We start from the raw sequence: 16,513 nt of genomic DNA, 5'->3' as shown, positions 1-16,513 counted from the left end.
CCTCTGAATGGATGACTGATGAGGACTGAGATATCTTTGTAATGGGTAAGACAACCAACATTAAGAATCTGTCATAGAGGGCTAGTTGAGGCTTTGTCCATCTCCTCTGCATCAGAACTTTGCTCTGTAGCCTTAGTTCAGAGGATGATTATGAACAACCTAGACATAACGTGTTTTAATGCATCCAGTGCACATTTCGATAAATGGATTGGCCTACCCATCATTCATAATTGTAGACATACAAAGACATCCCCTACCACCAAACATTCAACCAAACATTCTTACTCCCCTTCTTATTCCTATTTTTGGATGGCGATTCCCATTTCATTACAATGTCATGAATGGTTCATTTTGCATGTGATGGCAGGTATTTGCCAATTTAGCAGACATCACAAACATATAATGTAATACATATTTTAGGAACGTAGATGTCTGACAGATTTTTATATTTGAATGGATAATTTTTCATGTGAAGTCTCACCTGATGAAATACTGTTTAGAAGTTTTGAAAAGTATGACCGTTTCACTGAGAATCAACTTGTTAGTGTTGATCAACCCTTGTGCATGTAGTTATTGCGCAAATTGTAGACATTTGTCTAATTAATAACAGGAGTTCAGCCACTTATTTTTCTCAACATCAAATATTAATTTAACAACTTATTCAGCAGCAAAACAAGCGTAGCTACACAGCTAAGGAAATTTGTGGAACATATGTTTTAAGACTCCACATACAGTGCCCTCCAAAAGTATTGGAACAGTGAGGCGAATTCCTTTATTTTTGCTGTAGACTGAAAACATTTGGGCTTGACATCAAATAATGAACGTGAGACCAGAGATCAACGTTTCAGCTTTTATTTCCAAGTATTTACATCAGGATCTGATGCACAACTAAGAAAATATCACATTTTGTTTGAATCCACCCATTTGTCATGTGATCAAAAGTATTGGAACAGATATACTTAAAACATATTTAAGTGAATAAGACTTAATATTTAGTTGCAAATCCTTTGCTTTCAATAACTGCAGCAAGTCTGTGACCCATTGACGTCACCAAACTTTTGCATTCTTCCTTTTTGATGCTTTCCCAGGCTTTCACTGCAGCCTCTTTCAGTTGTTGTTTGTTTTGTGGGGTTCCTCCCTTCAGTCTCCTCTTAAGCAGGTAAAATGCATGCTCTATAGGGTTTAAGTCTGGAGATTGACTTGGCCAGTCTAATACCTTCCATTTCTTGCCCCTGATGAACTCCTTTGTTGTTTTGGCAGTGTGTTTTGGGTCGTTATCTTGCTGCATGATGAAGGCTCTGCCAATCAGTTTGGTTGCATCTTTCCTTAAATTGGCAGACAAAATGTTTCTGTAGACTTCCGAGTTCATTTTGCTGCTGCCATCATGTGTTACATCCTCAATGAAGATTAATGAGCCCGTCCCAGAAGAAGCCATGCAGGCCCAAGCCATGACATTACCTCCACCGTGTTTCACAGATGAGCTTGTGTGTTTGGGATCATGAGCAGTTCCTTTCTTTCTCCAAACTTTAGCCTTTCCATCACTTTGGTAAAAGTTAATCTTTGTCTCATCAGTCCATAAAACTTTGTCCCAGAATTTTTGAGGTTCATCTCTGTACTTTTTGGCAAATTCCAGCCTGGCCTTCCTATTCTTCTTGCTAATGAGTGGTTTGCATCTTCTGGTGTAGCCCTTGTACTTTTGTTCATGAAGTCTTCTGCGAACAGTAGATAGTGATACCTTCACTCCTGCCATCTGGAGGTTGTTGCTGATCTCACTAACAGTTGTTTTAGGGTCTTTCTTTACAGCTCTTACAATGTTTCTGTCATCAACTGCTGATGTTTTCCTTGGTCTACCTGTTCGACGTCTGTTACTTAGTACACCAGTAGTTTTCTTCTTCTTCAGGACATTCCAAATGGTTGTACTGGCTATGGCCAATGTTTCTGCAATGGCTCTGATTGATTTTCCATCTTCTCTAAGACTCACAATTGCTTGTTTTTCACCCAAAGACAGCGCTCTGGTTTTCATGTTGTTTTCACCTCTGAATACAGTCTGCATAGACAAAACCTATCTTACCCAATCTGAACCTGAGTGTAGACATTCAGTGGTATTTATTGATTGAATAATGTATGTAATAGGACACACCTGGGCAACAAAACACACCTGTCAGTCACATGTTCCAATACTTTTGCTCACGTGACAAATGGGTGGGTTCGAACAAAAAGGTGATATTTTCTAATTTGTGCATCAGATCCTGATGTAAATACCTGGAAATAAAAGCTGAAACGTTGATCTCTGGTTTCACATTCATCGTTTGATGTCAAGCCCAAATGTTTTCAGTCTACAGCAAAAATAAAGGAATTGGCCTCACTGTTCCAATACTTTTGGAGGGCACTGTACCTCACCTTAATGTCCAGTTCACTTTTTATTTTACTAAAACTGATGCAGTTGTTTTTCTCGACACTTGTCAGATGGGACTGACGAGACTAGATATTTGATAGACTGACCTGTGAAAGCCCACAAAATTTTTTGAGAAGTTCAGTCACAGAAGTTTGTGGGCTTCCACAGAGAGTTGTTAGGCACCACAGAACGTAGGCTATTGCTGTCAGTGTTCACAGTCAGGCATCCCCACCAGTTTGGGAAATGTTTTTGAGACATCCAATTCCCACATTGTGTGACAGGTGCACTACTGTTAACATTTTTGATGTCCTTATCTAAATTCAGCACCTTCTTTTTTTTAGATGGGCTCCGTGGCTATTCCGTGTGAGCCTTAGCCCAGGTAAATCCCAGGTGTCCCTCATTGGGCAGACGCTCCATTCCCCAGCACAGCGGGGAATCTCATCTATTTGGCGGACCCTCAGTCATGTTTTGGCATGGGTGAAAGAGGCAATGCCGGATTGGGATTGCATCTGATTAATCATTCACACTAGAAGAGGCTGGAGCGCCATGGCTCCCACCATGGAAAAAATTCCGACACCAAGCCAGCTAGCCAATAAATGGGCTTTGCCGTCTGACGGAGTGAGATCAGAGAAGCAATGTGGGATATGGCAATGCTTCTGCTGAAGGGATGACAAGGAATATGGATGTAAGGTGGGATGGGGTAGTTCATGAAAGGTTTGTATAGATCATACTGTGTGCACATGTCTGGGACTATTATCCCAACATGGCTGGATACTATAGTTGGAGATCTCAAAGTCCATGGTGCATTGAAGGTACACCGTTTTTGTTTTGGACTCACCGACTTGAAAATGGCCATGTAAGATCTCCAAACCAGCTTCACATATATTGATAGGCCTACTACATTTCTAATTTCCCCAAAAGCAAACACCAAAGGGCACTCAATTGTGGTTCAATGTCGGACTAATGTTGTACAAAAGCTGGGATACGTGGAATACATCCACCACCACACAAACATCATTCCAATGTGTGACAAAGTACAATTGAAATAAGATTATATTAGATAAAATGCTACCCTACGTTTGAAACACAAACCCTTATCTTTCTTCTGGTCATCAAAACAAGGGTTCAATCACCCATTTTTGTGAATGGGAGGAAATAAACCAGGCTTATCTCTTCACAGTCCAGATTTGTATCTCAAGTATAAGCTCATATCCTGTCTGTAGAAGGTAAGAGGTTAACTTTACACTGGATTTACTTGGGCTGGACCTCATACAGGTGGATGAGAGATATTGGGTGTATTAATCACATTTGTAGGTTAGTGGTTCTCAACCCTGTCCTCAGGGACCCCCTGTCCTGCTTGTTTTAGATGTTTCCCTGCTCCAACAAACCTGATTCAAATGCATGTTCGTTACCAGGCTTCTACAGAGCTAGATAACGACCCTTCTATTTGAATCAGGAGTGTTGGAGCAGGGAAACATCTAAAACATGCAGAACAGGAGGTCCCTGAGGACAGGGTTGAAAACCACTGGGTTAGTGCAATGTACAGTACAACACTGCATTTGCCTAAAGGGCTGGACCTATGTGCCTATTTACATCACATCATACTACTCTTTTCCCCTATGCTTATTTATACTACTTCTTTAGTCACCCATCTCTCTCTGCATTAACTTCCAACACTCTCTATAAACATGAACTACAGTAGCATCATCATACTAAAGAGGATATACGTACAGCTGTTTCATAGGACCGGTTACATTCTTTTTCTGTTCCAAAAATTGCATCTTCAGTTTCAATGGAGTTAGATTAACCAAAGTTTGGGAGAAAGATAGCGCACCAAGACTCCTCCTTCACTCCAATCAACCAATACGTATCAGGAATGCAACCAAACTCCCCGTTTTCAATTACGATTTCTGTATAATGGCCGAATCCCAATACTCCCCCTTACCCCTAGCCCTTAGTTTACCCCTAGCCCTTGGCCCTCGAAACTGAGGGGTAAGGGCTACATATCCCTAAGAAATGGGATGCCACTTGGTTACAGGTACGTCATCTAGCACGTATCGATATCTTCAAAGCAAGTAGTGTTATGCACTGATATTAAACAAAATTCGCTGCTAATGGAGTTTACTTAGACATGCTAGTCAAAGAAATGCTCTTTGTCTTAGCCCTACCCCTAGGGCCCCTAGGGAGTCAGGTGGCTGAGCGGTGAGGGAGTTGGGCTAGTAATCTGAAGGTTGCACCTCCAGATCGGTGCACATGACGTTGTGTCCTTGGGCAAGGCATTTCACCCTACTTGCCTCGGAGAGAATGTCCCTTTACTTACTGTAAGTCGCTCTGGATAAAAGCTGCTAAATGACTAAATGTAAATGTAATGTAAATGTAGCTCATGTAGTAAATGTCTGTTCTTTTGGGGATCTGCTCGAGCTGCTGCTCGGCCGTGACCCACTAGGACTTTCCACCACACCCCGAGTTCATGCCGGGTAACTATGCATGCACCCTTCACATCACCACCACCATTCATTCTGTGCATCCCGTAATCACATTCTCGTCCTCCCAGGACCCTAGGCCTGGCTCTGCTATCAGCCTCCTCCATCTGCTCCAGGCTTGGCTCTGCTACCAGCCTCCACCAACCGCATCAGGTTTGGCTCTGCTACCAGCCTCCACCAAACTGCATCAGGCTTGGCTCTGCTACCAGCCCTGCTTCAATTAAAGCATATCTATTCAATCATGGCAATGTTACTGAACTTGTGAAAAGAGCATACATGAGTGCATATGTATTCCCATATTTACCTCTCTGTCTGCTTCATCTTGTCCCGTTGCTCCCTTCTTTCCTTCTAATGCTTCTGAATAATGGAGAGGTAGCACGCAGTAGTACTGCTGTCACTCAACCAGTGAGGAGTAGGAACAGCAGTGAAAATATATGTGTGTGTGGCTAATCTCCATCGTAACACTTCTCTCCCACTCTTTCATCCGCACACAATACATGCACACACACACCCAAGGGATATGCAATCAGCCATAATACCAGCTTTGGCTTCGTTCAATATCTGACTGCAGGCCACATTTGACAAGAAACATTTGCTTCATATGCCTCTTTCACCTGCTGTTATACAGTGCCATCTAGACAAACACAAAATGTACCCAGGAGTACATTAACAGACAGCATAAAGAGCCAAGGCAGAAATGAAATGAACATAAAAAAAAGGCGGCAGTAGTGGTAGAGTGAGCGAAAGGACAGAGAGAGACACACAAAATAAAGAGGGGATAGAGGCAGGCATGCAATTACGTTGGAACCTTCAAACCCCCATCGTGGCTTGCCTAGGTCCCCCCTACTGTGAGAAACAGCTACATAAGCAGGCCAATGGCGTCCAATCCCTGTATTTAAATTGACAGACTGGTGCGAATGCACATGTCAAAAAGGATGCAGCTCCTGGATAGCTTTCTCACTTAGAACACCCAAATCACAAAGTGGAAGATTTTCTCTCCAGACATCACTTTAATTCATTCAATGAAGCGCCAGCAACATCTGGGATTTCTTTGACAGAGGTGATAAAAAAAGAAAGAAAAAGGAATGGACAGAAGGTTGAAGGGGGGATACAAATGGTATTGATCCGACTCATGCAATGGATGGATGGGAAAGATAAAAAAATGTTTGCTCTCTTGTTCCCTTCTCTTGCTCCAGTTCAGTGCTCATCTCAGCTGGGGAAGAGATTTTGCTCGCCCCTGGCCCAATTAGTCAGAGCTTAAGAGCAAAAGTGTGTTAGGCAAGGCAGGCCATGCTTGGTTCACTAAAGTTCAGCTTGACTTGGCTTGGCTCAACTTGTGCTCTTTACTTTGTGCGGCAGAAGTCTAATTAATGTGGTCTGCTGACAGACACACAAGGGCCTGCGAGTGTGCACATTATATCTCACCACACACATATGCTGTATAAAGCTCATACTTCTACAAAGATTGAGGGAACACAGAGGGGTAGATACTATTAAGTACACACACATGTATGAGTACGCGCTTAGACAAAGACTAAGGTAAACACACAGGGGTCATTCTACGTAAATGGTGGCTTTCCTGTCCCGGCCTTGACCACCAGGAAAAACACTTAAAATTTTCAGATAACGACACTAAATATATATTTTTTATTTTAATTGAAGTTTTTTATTGTTAATAAAACATATGTAAGACAGTCATATTGCATAAATATGTTTTTATATATTGTAGAACACAGTCAGTACCATGAAATTGTCTTGTCCATCGGGTCAGGGGTCGTGGTTTAGTGACATGTTTTGAGTAAAAATATATTTTTTACTCCCCCTTTAAATGTCATGATACAAAGTAAAATAGTATAGTTATTTAAAGGACTACTTAAAAAACTAAAATATCAACTAAATATTATAAATAATTTACAGGGAATAGCTGTCCCTCAGTTTCATGTCAACTGGTGTTACAATTTATAAAAACCAACACAACCAAAAAATGCAACATCCTTGCCAACTTCTTCCTGGGTCAAAGGTTCATTGGAGGCGGGGCTGATTTGAAAAGGACAAGGTGAGTGTGCACTCTCTCTTCATCTTTTAGCAATTTGATAAATAATTTGATAATTTCATGCGAGGACTTAAGATGTGTCACTGGTGTTCTACAGTTTATAGTAAGGGGAAAGGAAATTTGATTAAAATAATTGATCAAATTGCATGATTGAATGATTTATTTGCAATTTAAGAAGTGTGGTTTGAGCTACTGTGGCCGCCATCTTAGATATGCCATGTGGTCTGCAGATTTGTCACTGGTGTTATTGTCACTGGTGTTACTGTTCCTGCTGGTAACACCACTGACATGACGATAACACCAGTGACTATCAATAACACCACTAACTTTTCTCTCAACGTAGGTTTTCATAAAAGCATCAACAATTATATTAATAAAGACGTATTAGCATGTTATTACTGTTTCAATATTGTAAACACATAATATGGCTTTCCTTTTGATAAATATGGCGAAATTAAGTGCTGCTGAAAAGCAGACTCTACAGACAGCGCAGGGATGCTGACCCAGACCGCAGAGCAGCTTACCTTAAACAAAAACACCAGACTTACTTAAAGGATTTAGAGAGTCAAAAAAGAAAGACAGTAAAGGATCCCACAGAAAGGGGAAAAAGACAGGAGCGAAGGAAATGGCGGGTCAGACAGGCAAAACACAGAGAGAGATTGAGCGCAGGAAAGACAGTGTTGACCCCACCATCCACTCCAGACAGTCAACCCAGTACTTCAAGGTCAGAATTCAAGACAATGTCTCTGTAGGAAGACAAAAGGCCTTATCTACCGAGTTACTTAAAGGGATAGTTCACCCAAATTACAAATTGATATATTGGTTTCCTTATTGTGTATGCAGTCTATGGACAAGGTATGACAGCAAGCCATGCTTTTGTTTACCTGGCCACTGTTTCAAATGCTAACATTTTAGCATTTGTGGCACAAAACCAAAGCATGAGACATTCCTTCTCCCTAGACTACTTACACAGTAAGGAAACCAATATGTCATTTTGTAATTTGGGTGAACTATCCCTTTAAGTAGGCCTACACAATAGTTGTCACATGGCACGAGAACTGATACTGTTTTAACAAGCTGCATAGTTTTGTGTATAGGCATGACAGAAATAAAGTAGGATTTCATGGTTATATTATGTCGCATGCATCTCACATTGGAAATCGAATAAAATTATATATTACATATTTATGCTTTACAGACAACGAATCCAAGGGCAGAGACTGCGCAGGAGAGAAACACAGAAAAGCTGAAGGAAATGTCAAAAGTTACAAGAGAAGTTAGAAAAGCACAAAAGACTATATCACAAATATAAGAAACGTTGTCACCGTTTGCAGGGTAAAAATCAAGACCTTGAAAGTCCAAGAACAAAGACAAAAAGTGCTCTACAAGACTGTCCTGCCACTTCATCCATTAAAAGAACTCTTAACTTCCACTATGCTCTCTTGGGGGATCTAAGAGCAAAATACAAAGCAGACAAAGCCAAACAGGGGTTTGTAAATATACTGACAGGAAAGCTGATCAAGAAATACAGATTCTAAAGGTGGTGCGAGCAGTCCATTGGTTTTTCATACAAAGCCTGGAAGCCACAAAACAGAGCTCGACAAACAAGCTTGGCCGAAATAAAAAAGAGAGCTGTAAGACAGTTCTACTTAAGAGACGATGTCAGCCGGCAAACCCCTGGCAAGAAAAACACTATCACCCTCAGAAAAATAAAGAAACAGAGGAGGCTCCTTTGTGATTCCCGGAAAAACCTCCACAGGAAATTTGTTGCTGAGCATGGGCAAAACATTTCATATGCCTTCTTCTGCAGGGAGAGACCCTTTTGGGTGGTGACCCCACAGGAGAGAGACCGAGAAACTTGCCAGTGCAAGACCCATGAGAACTTACCGTTTATGGTGGATAAAATGCACAAACTTGGTCTTTCACAGTCCAGCAATCTGGAGGAGATGGCAGATAACACAGTTATCGAGGCCAGTCACGGAAAGGGTGCTCCGGATGGAGTGGGGGGTTCCTTGAAGAGGTCAGCCGACCTCTTGGTCCGTCACGGGAGAGACATAACTGATGCAATGTCTTTCTATCAGGAGTTGAGGAATTCTGGCAGTCAAATACAGTTATATTATGTCAGCGAGGAAGAGGTGGAAAGAAAGGCACAGATGATGTCTGGGGTACCTTTGGTAACCATAAAAGGAACCATGCAAATGCACCAGGTTATAAATATCACACCTGGCATCCTGAAATATAGAGACATAAGTTGTGTCTGCCAAGCGGCGAAAGGCATGTGGGATTGTCCATGTTATGGACTCCAAGAAGTCACCCTCCCGACAGTGTTGGCTAATGGCCGTGATCTTTCACCTCCACATCAACCAGGTGTCATCGACCCGGATACCTCAGCTCCACTTCGTCCAGATGCCATTGAGTCTCACCACAGTGGACAGTGGTGCATCGTGAACTATGACAAACAACCATACCCTGGCGTTATACTGGAGGTCGAAGAATATAATGTGCAAGTAAAGTGCATGCACAGGAATGGAGTCAACAAGTTCTACTGGCCAAGCCCAAGAAATGATATCAACTGGTATGGAGATGACCAAATTGTTTGTCTGATGCCAGAGCCGCTGCCAGTGAACAAAAGATCAGTTCAGATTGACCACAGTATCTGGAAGTACTTAGAGGAGCACCTGGATGTGTGAAAATGGAAGATGTGAACTGGCCACTAGTGAAGAAGCCATCTATGGTTAGAAAGCAATGGCTCGATAATTATAACAGTGGCACGCGACACAATAACATGGCAAAGACAAACATATCTCACGTACGAGTGAAGAACAGATAGTACAGGAAATATTCCATGAACATGTTTAGCTGCATACAAAATGTTCGTATCAGTGCTTTTGGGAAATCAGTTTTAGTTTACATTCAATGTTAGTGTTTCTAATGTTCTATTGGACATGTTTTATATGCTTGTAAGGCAATGAAAGACACATGTAGTCAAAAGCCTTAATCTTTTGGTCTTAATCTGACCAATAACCTTCATTTTATTGTTCATAATAAATTAACACATTTTATGAAATCTGAAATTATTTGTAATGTAAAATTACTAATAAATTGATAACACTTGTTTGAAATAATATTATGTTATGCAATTGGTTTCACATTGCGTCACTGGTGTTACATTGCGTCACTGGTGTTACTGCTTGGCATATTGGTGTTCTGGCATCAGAGTGCTCAGTTTCATAGAATATGTTTTTTTGTTTCTACCTAACTGTTGCTGCATTCATTAGGAAGCATTTTAAGGATATTATCATTCAATTTTGATCACTTAACCTCAATTATTTCTAATGTTACAACAAAAAACACAACGGTAGAAATAGAAAAATGTCACACAATAAAACTTTACACATCCCTGTTTAAAGTAAATTATTACTAATCAAGAACATTTCTTAATATTATCATTAACTTTGTGTCTATATATTCAACTGTCTTTGAATATATATGAAAATTGAATAGTCAAATTACATTCTGGAAAGCCTCAATTGTCATCTAAAAAATAGGTAACACCAGTGACAAAAAGGCAGCACAATCATTTTTTATGTAATGTTGTAAAAATATCCAAATACATTAAGCTGTCATTTAAATTGATTTATAATGTTAAGAGGTTAACTATTATCTGACTAACATTTGGTATTTAAAAAAAGAATTACATTTTTTTTTAAGTTGTCTGTTCAAAAAGCCACCATTTTCGTAGAATTACCCAATTGGTCAAAATCCGGTGAGCTCACACATACAGACACGCTCTCACACAAACAGTCCATGATTTGGCTGAGTAGTGTACTGGCATATCTTTACAAAGGGACAAAAAACTCCCATGAGGACAGGGGTAACAAAAGCATTTTATCATTCTCTTTAATAACCCTTGCCTCTGCCTCTTTTTTCCTCACTCTCTTTCTCTTGCCTCTTTTTAACCTCTTTTTCTAATCTTCGTTGTGTGTTCTGTGCATTACATTTACATATAAATATATAACACAGCAAGTACAGTAGTTTTAAGTCAGTTACAACCAACCAACAAGAGCAACAAGTCTCTCAATAAGAGTGATCCTGGAGGAAACATCAGGTCCAGCCAATCATTCCTAAGTACCGCATTCATTAAACCCATTCTTCTCATTTAGTGTCATGGATCACTGGTCATGGATCAGTTCCATTTCCCAACATTCGTTGTCCCATGTGGCCATTTCCATAAGATGAATACACTCCCCTCATCAAAACACTAAACTAAATCTTAAGAAAATTATGAACACTGTTGACTGATTGCATCCCTAATGTAATCAGTTACACTAATTTACCATTAAAGAACACACCCAATCACAGTTGAATTGCAGGTGTTTTGGTATAAACACAGCTTTAGGGGGCAAGTACAGCTAATCATTAGTAAAATTGGTTCACATTTGACACGCACCCGGTTCCACAACCACTTTGGATAAAATCAAACTGCCGGAGGTGTCACAGAAGAGTAGGATTCTTCAGGGGTAGTCTCTGTAAGAATTTTCATAACACAAACTGACTAAAGCAAATAACTAAGTAAGTGACCATTTGAGTCATAGCACACTGGTACAAAACATTTTAAAAGCTATCATTTTATTTAAAAAATAGACCCTGCTCACTCATACAATAAGCCTATGTAAAAACTGTTCAATATCTCCTCAGCATATGAGCAGTAAAAACAGATAGGTGAGAATACCAGGTAGCGGTTAGAAAAACAGCTTGTGAATGCATGAATAGCCATGGACAGGTCATCATTTGTGCCTGAGGTGAGATGAACAACAAATTGGTCTCTGTCTTTGCATCTCCACTCATCACTACGCCACACAAACATGCACACACTTCTCCTTTCATCTACTCATTGTTGTTTACAGGCACACCTTTTGCTTGCATCTTGACTGGCTACCATATGCACACACACTTATGCATGTACACACACTTCACACATGGGTCAGATAATTGGTAATAAAAAGAAAAAAGTATAGATCTAAATTCAGCCCAGTTATCCAAAGCCTGTCATGTATAATGAAAAAAGGTTCAAGGAAAACAGAAAACGCCTTGATGACTAATCGCCAGAGCTCCGGCCAAGGAGAGAGAAATATTTACCGGGGAAGCGACGTGGTGCCTAATGAAAATAGATGCCTGTGCAGTGGGAATACGGGCTTTCAGGGCATGCTGTTGGTCTCCATTTAAAATAGATTCCGTGTGTCGTATGTTATTTTGACAGGGAGCTAGAGGTACTTCAGGAAACACTAGTTTAATTATGTATTTAACCTGCTGGTAATTGACCTCTGAATCGACAGCAAGAAAAGAAAGAGAAGTCCAGGGAAGACGATTCTTAATTATTTTAAATTGCGGCTGCTCCCATATATCATCTCGGGTCACATCCAGGTCAGCACAATCTGAAACGTTATTCTTTGGATACAAAATTGAAAGCAGCATCACAATAGTTGTAGATTGAACGCAGGACTGGGAAATAGATGTGCAAGGTTGGATTTATTTAGAGCGAATATTGCTGCCTTGTATTTTTATGCCTTACAAGGCTAAAGGTAAAAAGACACACTTTCCAATGTTACCAACAGGAAGGAAGGGGAAAAAGAGGGCTCGACTGTATGACTACATTTGTGGTAATATTTACTCTACAGACATGGAGAGTTCCAGTACTAAAAAAGCCTCTGGATCCAGGAGCTCTCCGGCAACTACAGGTCAATTTAAATCTTTCCTTTCATTCTCAAAAACTGTGGCCCAACAACTCCCTGGACACCTCTCCTGAAGTTAACTGTGTGAATCACTCCAATCTGGATTTTGTTCTCACCACAGTAATGAAACAGCACTCACCAAGACTTGCAGCAAGGCTTTGACGCAAGTTCCATCTCTGTCCTGGTTCTTCTGGACCTGAGTGCAGTATTTCACAGTGTTGATCAAAAAATTTAAGCATATTGACAACTATGTTGACAACTCTGGTATGGTACTCCAATGGTTTAAATTGTATTGATTTGACAGATTACAATTTGTGCTGATGATGGTCATCCTCCATTATGCTCTATTGTCATCACTTTCTCTGCTATGTGGAGTGGTAAAAAAATACATAATTATTCCTGAGTATGCAGTGGCATAGCTACATCTCTGACGTTGATAACAAACCAAACCGTAAAAAAATGTGTTGAAAATTGAGCAAGTTATGGTTATTTAAAAAGTACATGTAGCACCAACCCAATGCTATGGGTGAGCGAGTTCACTGTAGCAAGATGGCCGCCGAGTGCGGACATTTTAGACTCCGCCGTGGTCCACACCATAGATATATATAAACACTAGATGTCTCGACCGCGTTGCCGGACAACGTAGTCGAACGTCCGCACATGGCATACTTCTATTCTATGAAAAATATATATATTCATAAGTATGCAGTGGCATAACAACATCTCTGACGTTGTTAAGAAACTAAACCGTTTAAAAATCGGTGGAAAATTGAGCAAGTTATGGTCATTTAAAAAGTACATGTAGTACCAACCCAATGTTATGGGTGAGCGAGTTGACAGTAGCAAGATGGCCGCCATGTGCGGACGTTCTAGACCAGAGGTCGCCAACCTGTCGATCGCGATCGACGTGTCGATCTCGGAGACTTTCCCTGTCGATCTCCAAAATAATTTCAGAAATACTGATCTCCGACTAATTCATGAACGCGGAGGATTCTTAAACTGAACGCGCGTTCTCTTGTACCTGGATTTGCATATTGGCCTGTGCGTGTTGCAAAGAAATTCACCGACAGAATAAATGGGCGTTTTTTCCCGAAGACGACCTTTGAGAGACCTGCTATCCCAGGATACCTGTGGGCGTGGTTGCCGTTGGTTTGTTTATTTACCCGGCCGTGTTGTCCACATAGTGTTAGCAAGCATGGCAGAGGCACCACGAAAGAGGGCGAAAAACTACAGTTTCCATCATGAATGGGAGGAGGAATTCATCTTTACCTTGGTAAAAGACAGGAGTGTGTGTATGTTGTGCCACCAGCCACAGGCACTGTCTAAGCGAGGGAATTTGGAGCGGCACCACAACACTAACCATCCGAAATTCAAAGACTGCTATCCACCAAAGAGCGCAATCCGCGCCAAAAAAGTTCAGGAGCTGAAAGTGGAGTTGAAGGCTCAACAGTCGCTTTTCTCACAACCTACGTCTCAAAGTAAGGCTGCAACTGAGGCGTCATTTCGTATTAGCCACATTTTGGCTAAACACAAGAGACCTTTTACAGATGGGGATTTGTTTAAGGAACTATTGACCGTCACCGCAGAGACTGTTTGCAGCACCTTCAAAAACAAAGAGGACATAAAAGCTGCATTCCGTGCTGTGCCTCTTGGTCCTACAACAGTGACACGAAGGATCGAGTTACTGTCGGATAACGTTGGTCAACAGGTGTTGGAGGACTTGTCACTCTGTGAATATTTTTCACTGCAGTTTGATGAATCGCTGGATGTAATGGACACGGCTCAGCTTGTTGTATTTGTCAGAATGGCTTTCCAGGACTTTACAACAAAGGAGGACTTCCTCACTCTTCTCCAATTAAAAGAGAGAACGAGAGGTGAGGATATTTACAAAGTTTTTAAAAGCTATGTCCGTGAAAAGAACATCCCCATTCAGAAACTGGTGGCAATCACTACCGATGGGGCACCGGCAATGTGCGGTGTGCACGCTGGTTTTATAGCACTGTGCCGTAATGATCCGGATTTCCCCGACTTCATGAAGTATCACTGTGTGATTCATCAGCAAGCCTTGGCTGGGAAAGTTGTGGACTTTTCTCATGTCATGTCACTGGTGGTCAAAGTGGTAAATTCGATTCGAGCAAAAGCGCTTCAGCATCGCTTATTCAAGGCGTTATTGGATGAGCTCGATTCGGCGTATGGAGACCTGCTTCTGCATGCTGATGTCAGGTGGTTGAGTCGCGGAAAAGTGCTGCAGCGATTTGTTGACTTGCTGCCTGAGATTAAGACGTTTCTGTCGAAAAGGAACGAGGAGCACGAGGAACTTTCAACAGATGCGTGGCTACTGGACCTGGGGTTTCTGACGGACCTAACCGGAAAACTGAACTCGCTCAACCACGAACTCCAGGGAAAAGACCGGCACCTCCTCCACATGATCAGCGCAGTGAATGCGTTCAAGGCCAAACTCTGTGTCTGGACCACGAATCTGAGGAAAGGGACGCTGACACACTTTACAAACCTGGAAAAAATGTCACAGTCCATCAAAGACTCTTCTGACTTTCACCCTGAGCAGTACTGTGTGCACCTGGACAAACTGGCAGCGGAGTTCAGTCGACGTTTTGGTGAGTTAGAAATCATGAAGGATATTGCTGCATTTCTTTCAAACCCATTCCTGCCTATTAATACAGAGGAGGTTGCAGACCAATTCGAGAAAGCATTTGCTTTGCCAAGTGGAGTGGACATGGAGATGCTTGATTTGCAAAATGACATTGAGCTGAAAGCCAGGTCAAGGGACAGTGACTTTTGGGGACTTGTCAGCCGAGAGAAGTTTCCTCTCCTCAGTGCATGTGCACTAAAAGTGAGTGCCTACTTTGGATCGACCTACCTCTGTGAAATGGCATTTTCACAGATGAAAATCACCAAATCCAAGTACAGGAGCCGGCTTACTGACAGACACCTCACAGACTGCCTCAGACTGGCTGTCTCTGCTTATGAGCCAAACTACAAGGCACTCACAGACAGTGTTCAGTCACAGCCATCACACTGACTTGTCACATGAGAAATTTGTCAGTGTTGTGTTGTAACTTCAGTTTATAAATAAAACCGTTCATATCCAGCCTGCTCATTGCAAAAGTGTTTTTTCTTGTTCATATTGTTCACAAAGTGTTTGATTTCATTCAATTACAATAAGGCCAAATATAAAGTTAAGTTGTAAGTTCAGTCTGGAGTCTGTTCTGTCTCTCAACGCCTCAATAGGTAGATCTTCGGGTCACCAAGGCAAAGGTCGGTGATCTTTGGCCTAAAAAGGTTGGTGACCACTGTTCTAGACAGACCCCCATCCCTCGCACCCTTGGAGCAACGGCCCCAGTGGATGAAGGTGGTATTGCATTTACGGTTAGGTTCCAGTGTCTTTCGGTTGTTTTTATTCTATTAACTCCAGTCAACATTTACAAAACAATCTCACCCAATAATTTTTGTTGCATTCTCGAACCTGGCTCATACTACTAGCTTTTTCATAGAATAATTTTTCCAGATTTTTGCTCAGTTTGAAACCAATCCGAAATGGGTAAACTAGCACCCCATTTATTTGCCTACGTCAATAAAAGTTGCCTGCAAATGTGCTTGCGGATACTAACAGGGCACGAGCACAAAAGTTCACATTGGCCGATAGCCGATTTACATTGAGCTAAAGGGGCCATAGACTAGGCCAAATCCCAATACTCCCCCTTACCCATTCCCCTTAGCCTTTCCCCTTAGTTTTGCACTTTCCCGTGAGAGCTTGTGGTGTCCCAATACTCTTTTTGAGCTGGGGGTAGGGCTAAGACTAAAGGGTATAAATCCCTTAAAACCAAGTAAG

The 16,513-nt window shown here is 41.5% G+C and overlaps 1 protein-coding gene across 1 annotated transcript; it reads left to right on the top strand.

Annotated features, from left to right (window-relative positions):
• Nucleotides 1-6,902: 6,902 nt before the first annotated feature.
• Nucleotides 6,903-9,848, top strand: LOC124471464. Its single transcript, XM_047025966.1, has 2 exons — nt 6,903-6,934; nt 8,130-9,848. Exon 2 carries the CDS (start codon nt 8,824-8,826, stop codon nt 9,619-9,621), a length of 798 nt encoding a protein of 265 aa, XP_046881922.1. The 5' UTR covers nt 6,903-6,934; nt 8,130-8,823; the 3' UTR covers nt 9,622-9,848.
• Nucleotides 9,849-16,513: the final 6,665 nt, after the last annotated feature.

The sequence above is a fragment of the Hypomesus transpacificus genome, chromosome 9, assembly GCF_021917145.1.
Source record: "Hypomesus transpacificus isolate Combined female chromosome 9, fHypTra1, whole genome shotgun sequence".
Classification (NCBI taxonomy): domain Eukaryota; kingdom Metazoa; phylum Chordata; class Actinopteri; order Osmeriformes; family Osmeridae; genus Hypomesus; species Hypomesus transpacificus.
This window is presented reverse-complemented; position numbering and strand designations above follow the sequence as displayed.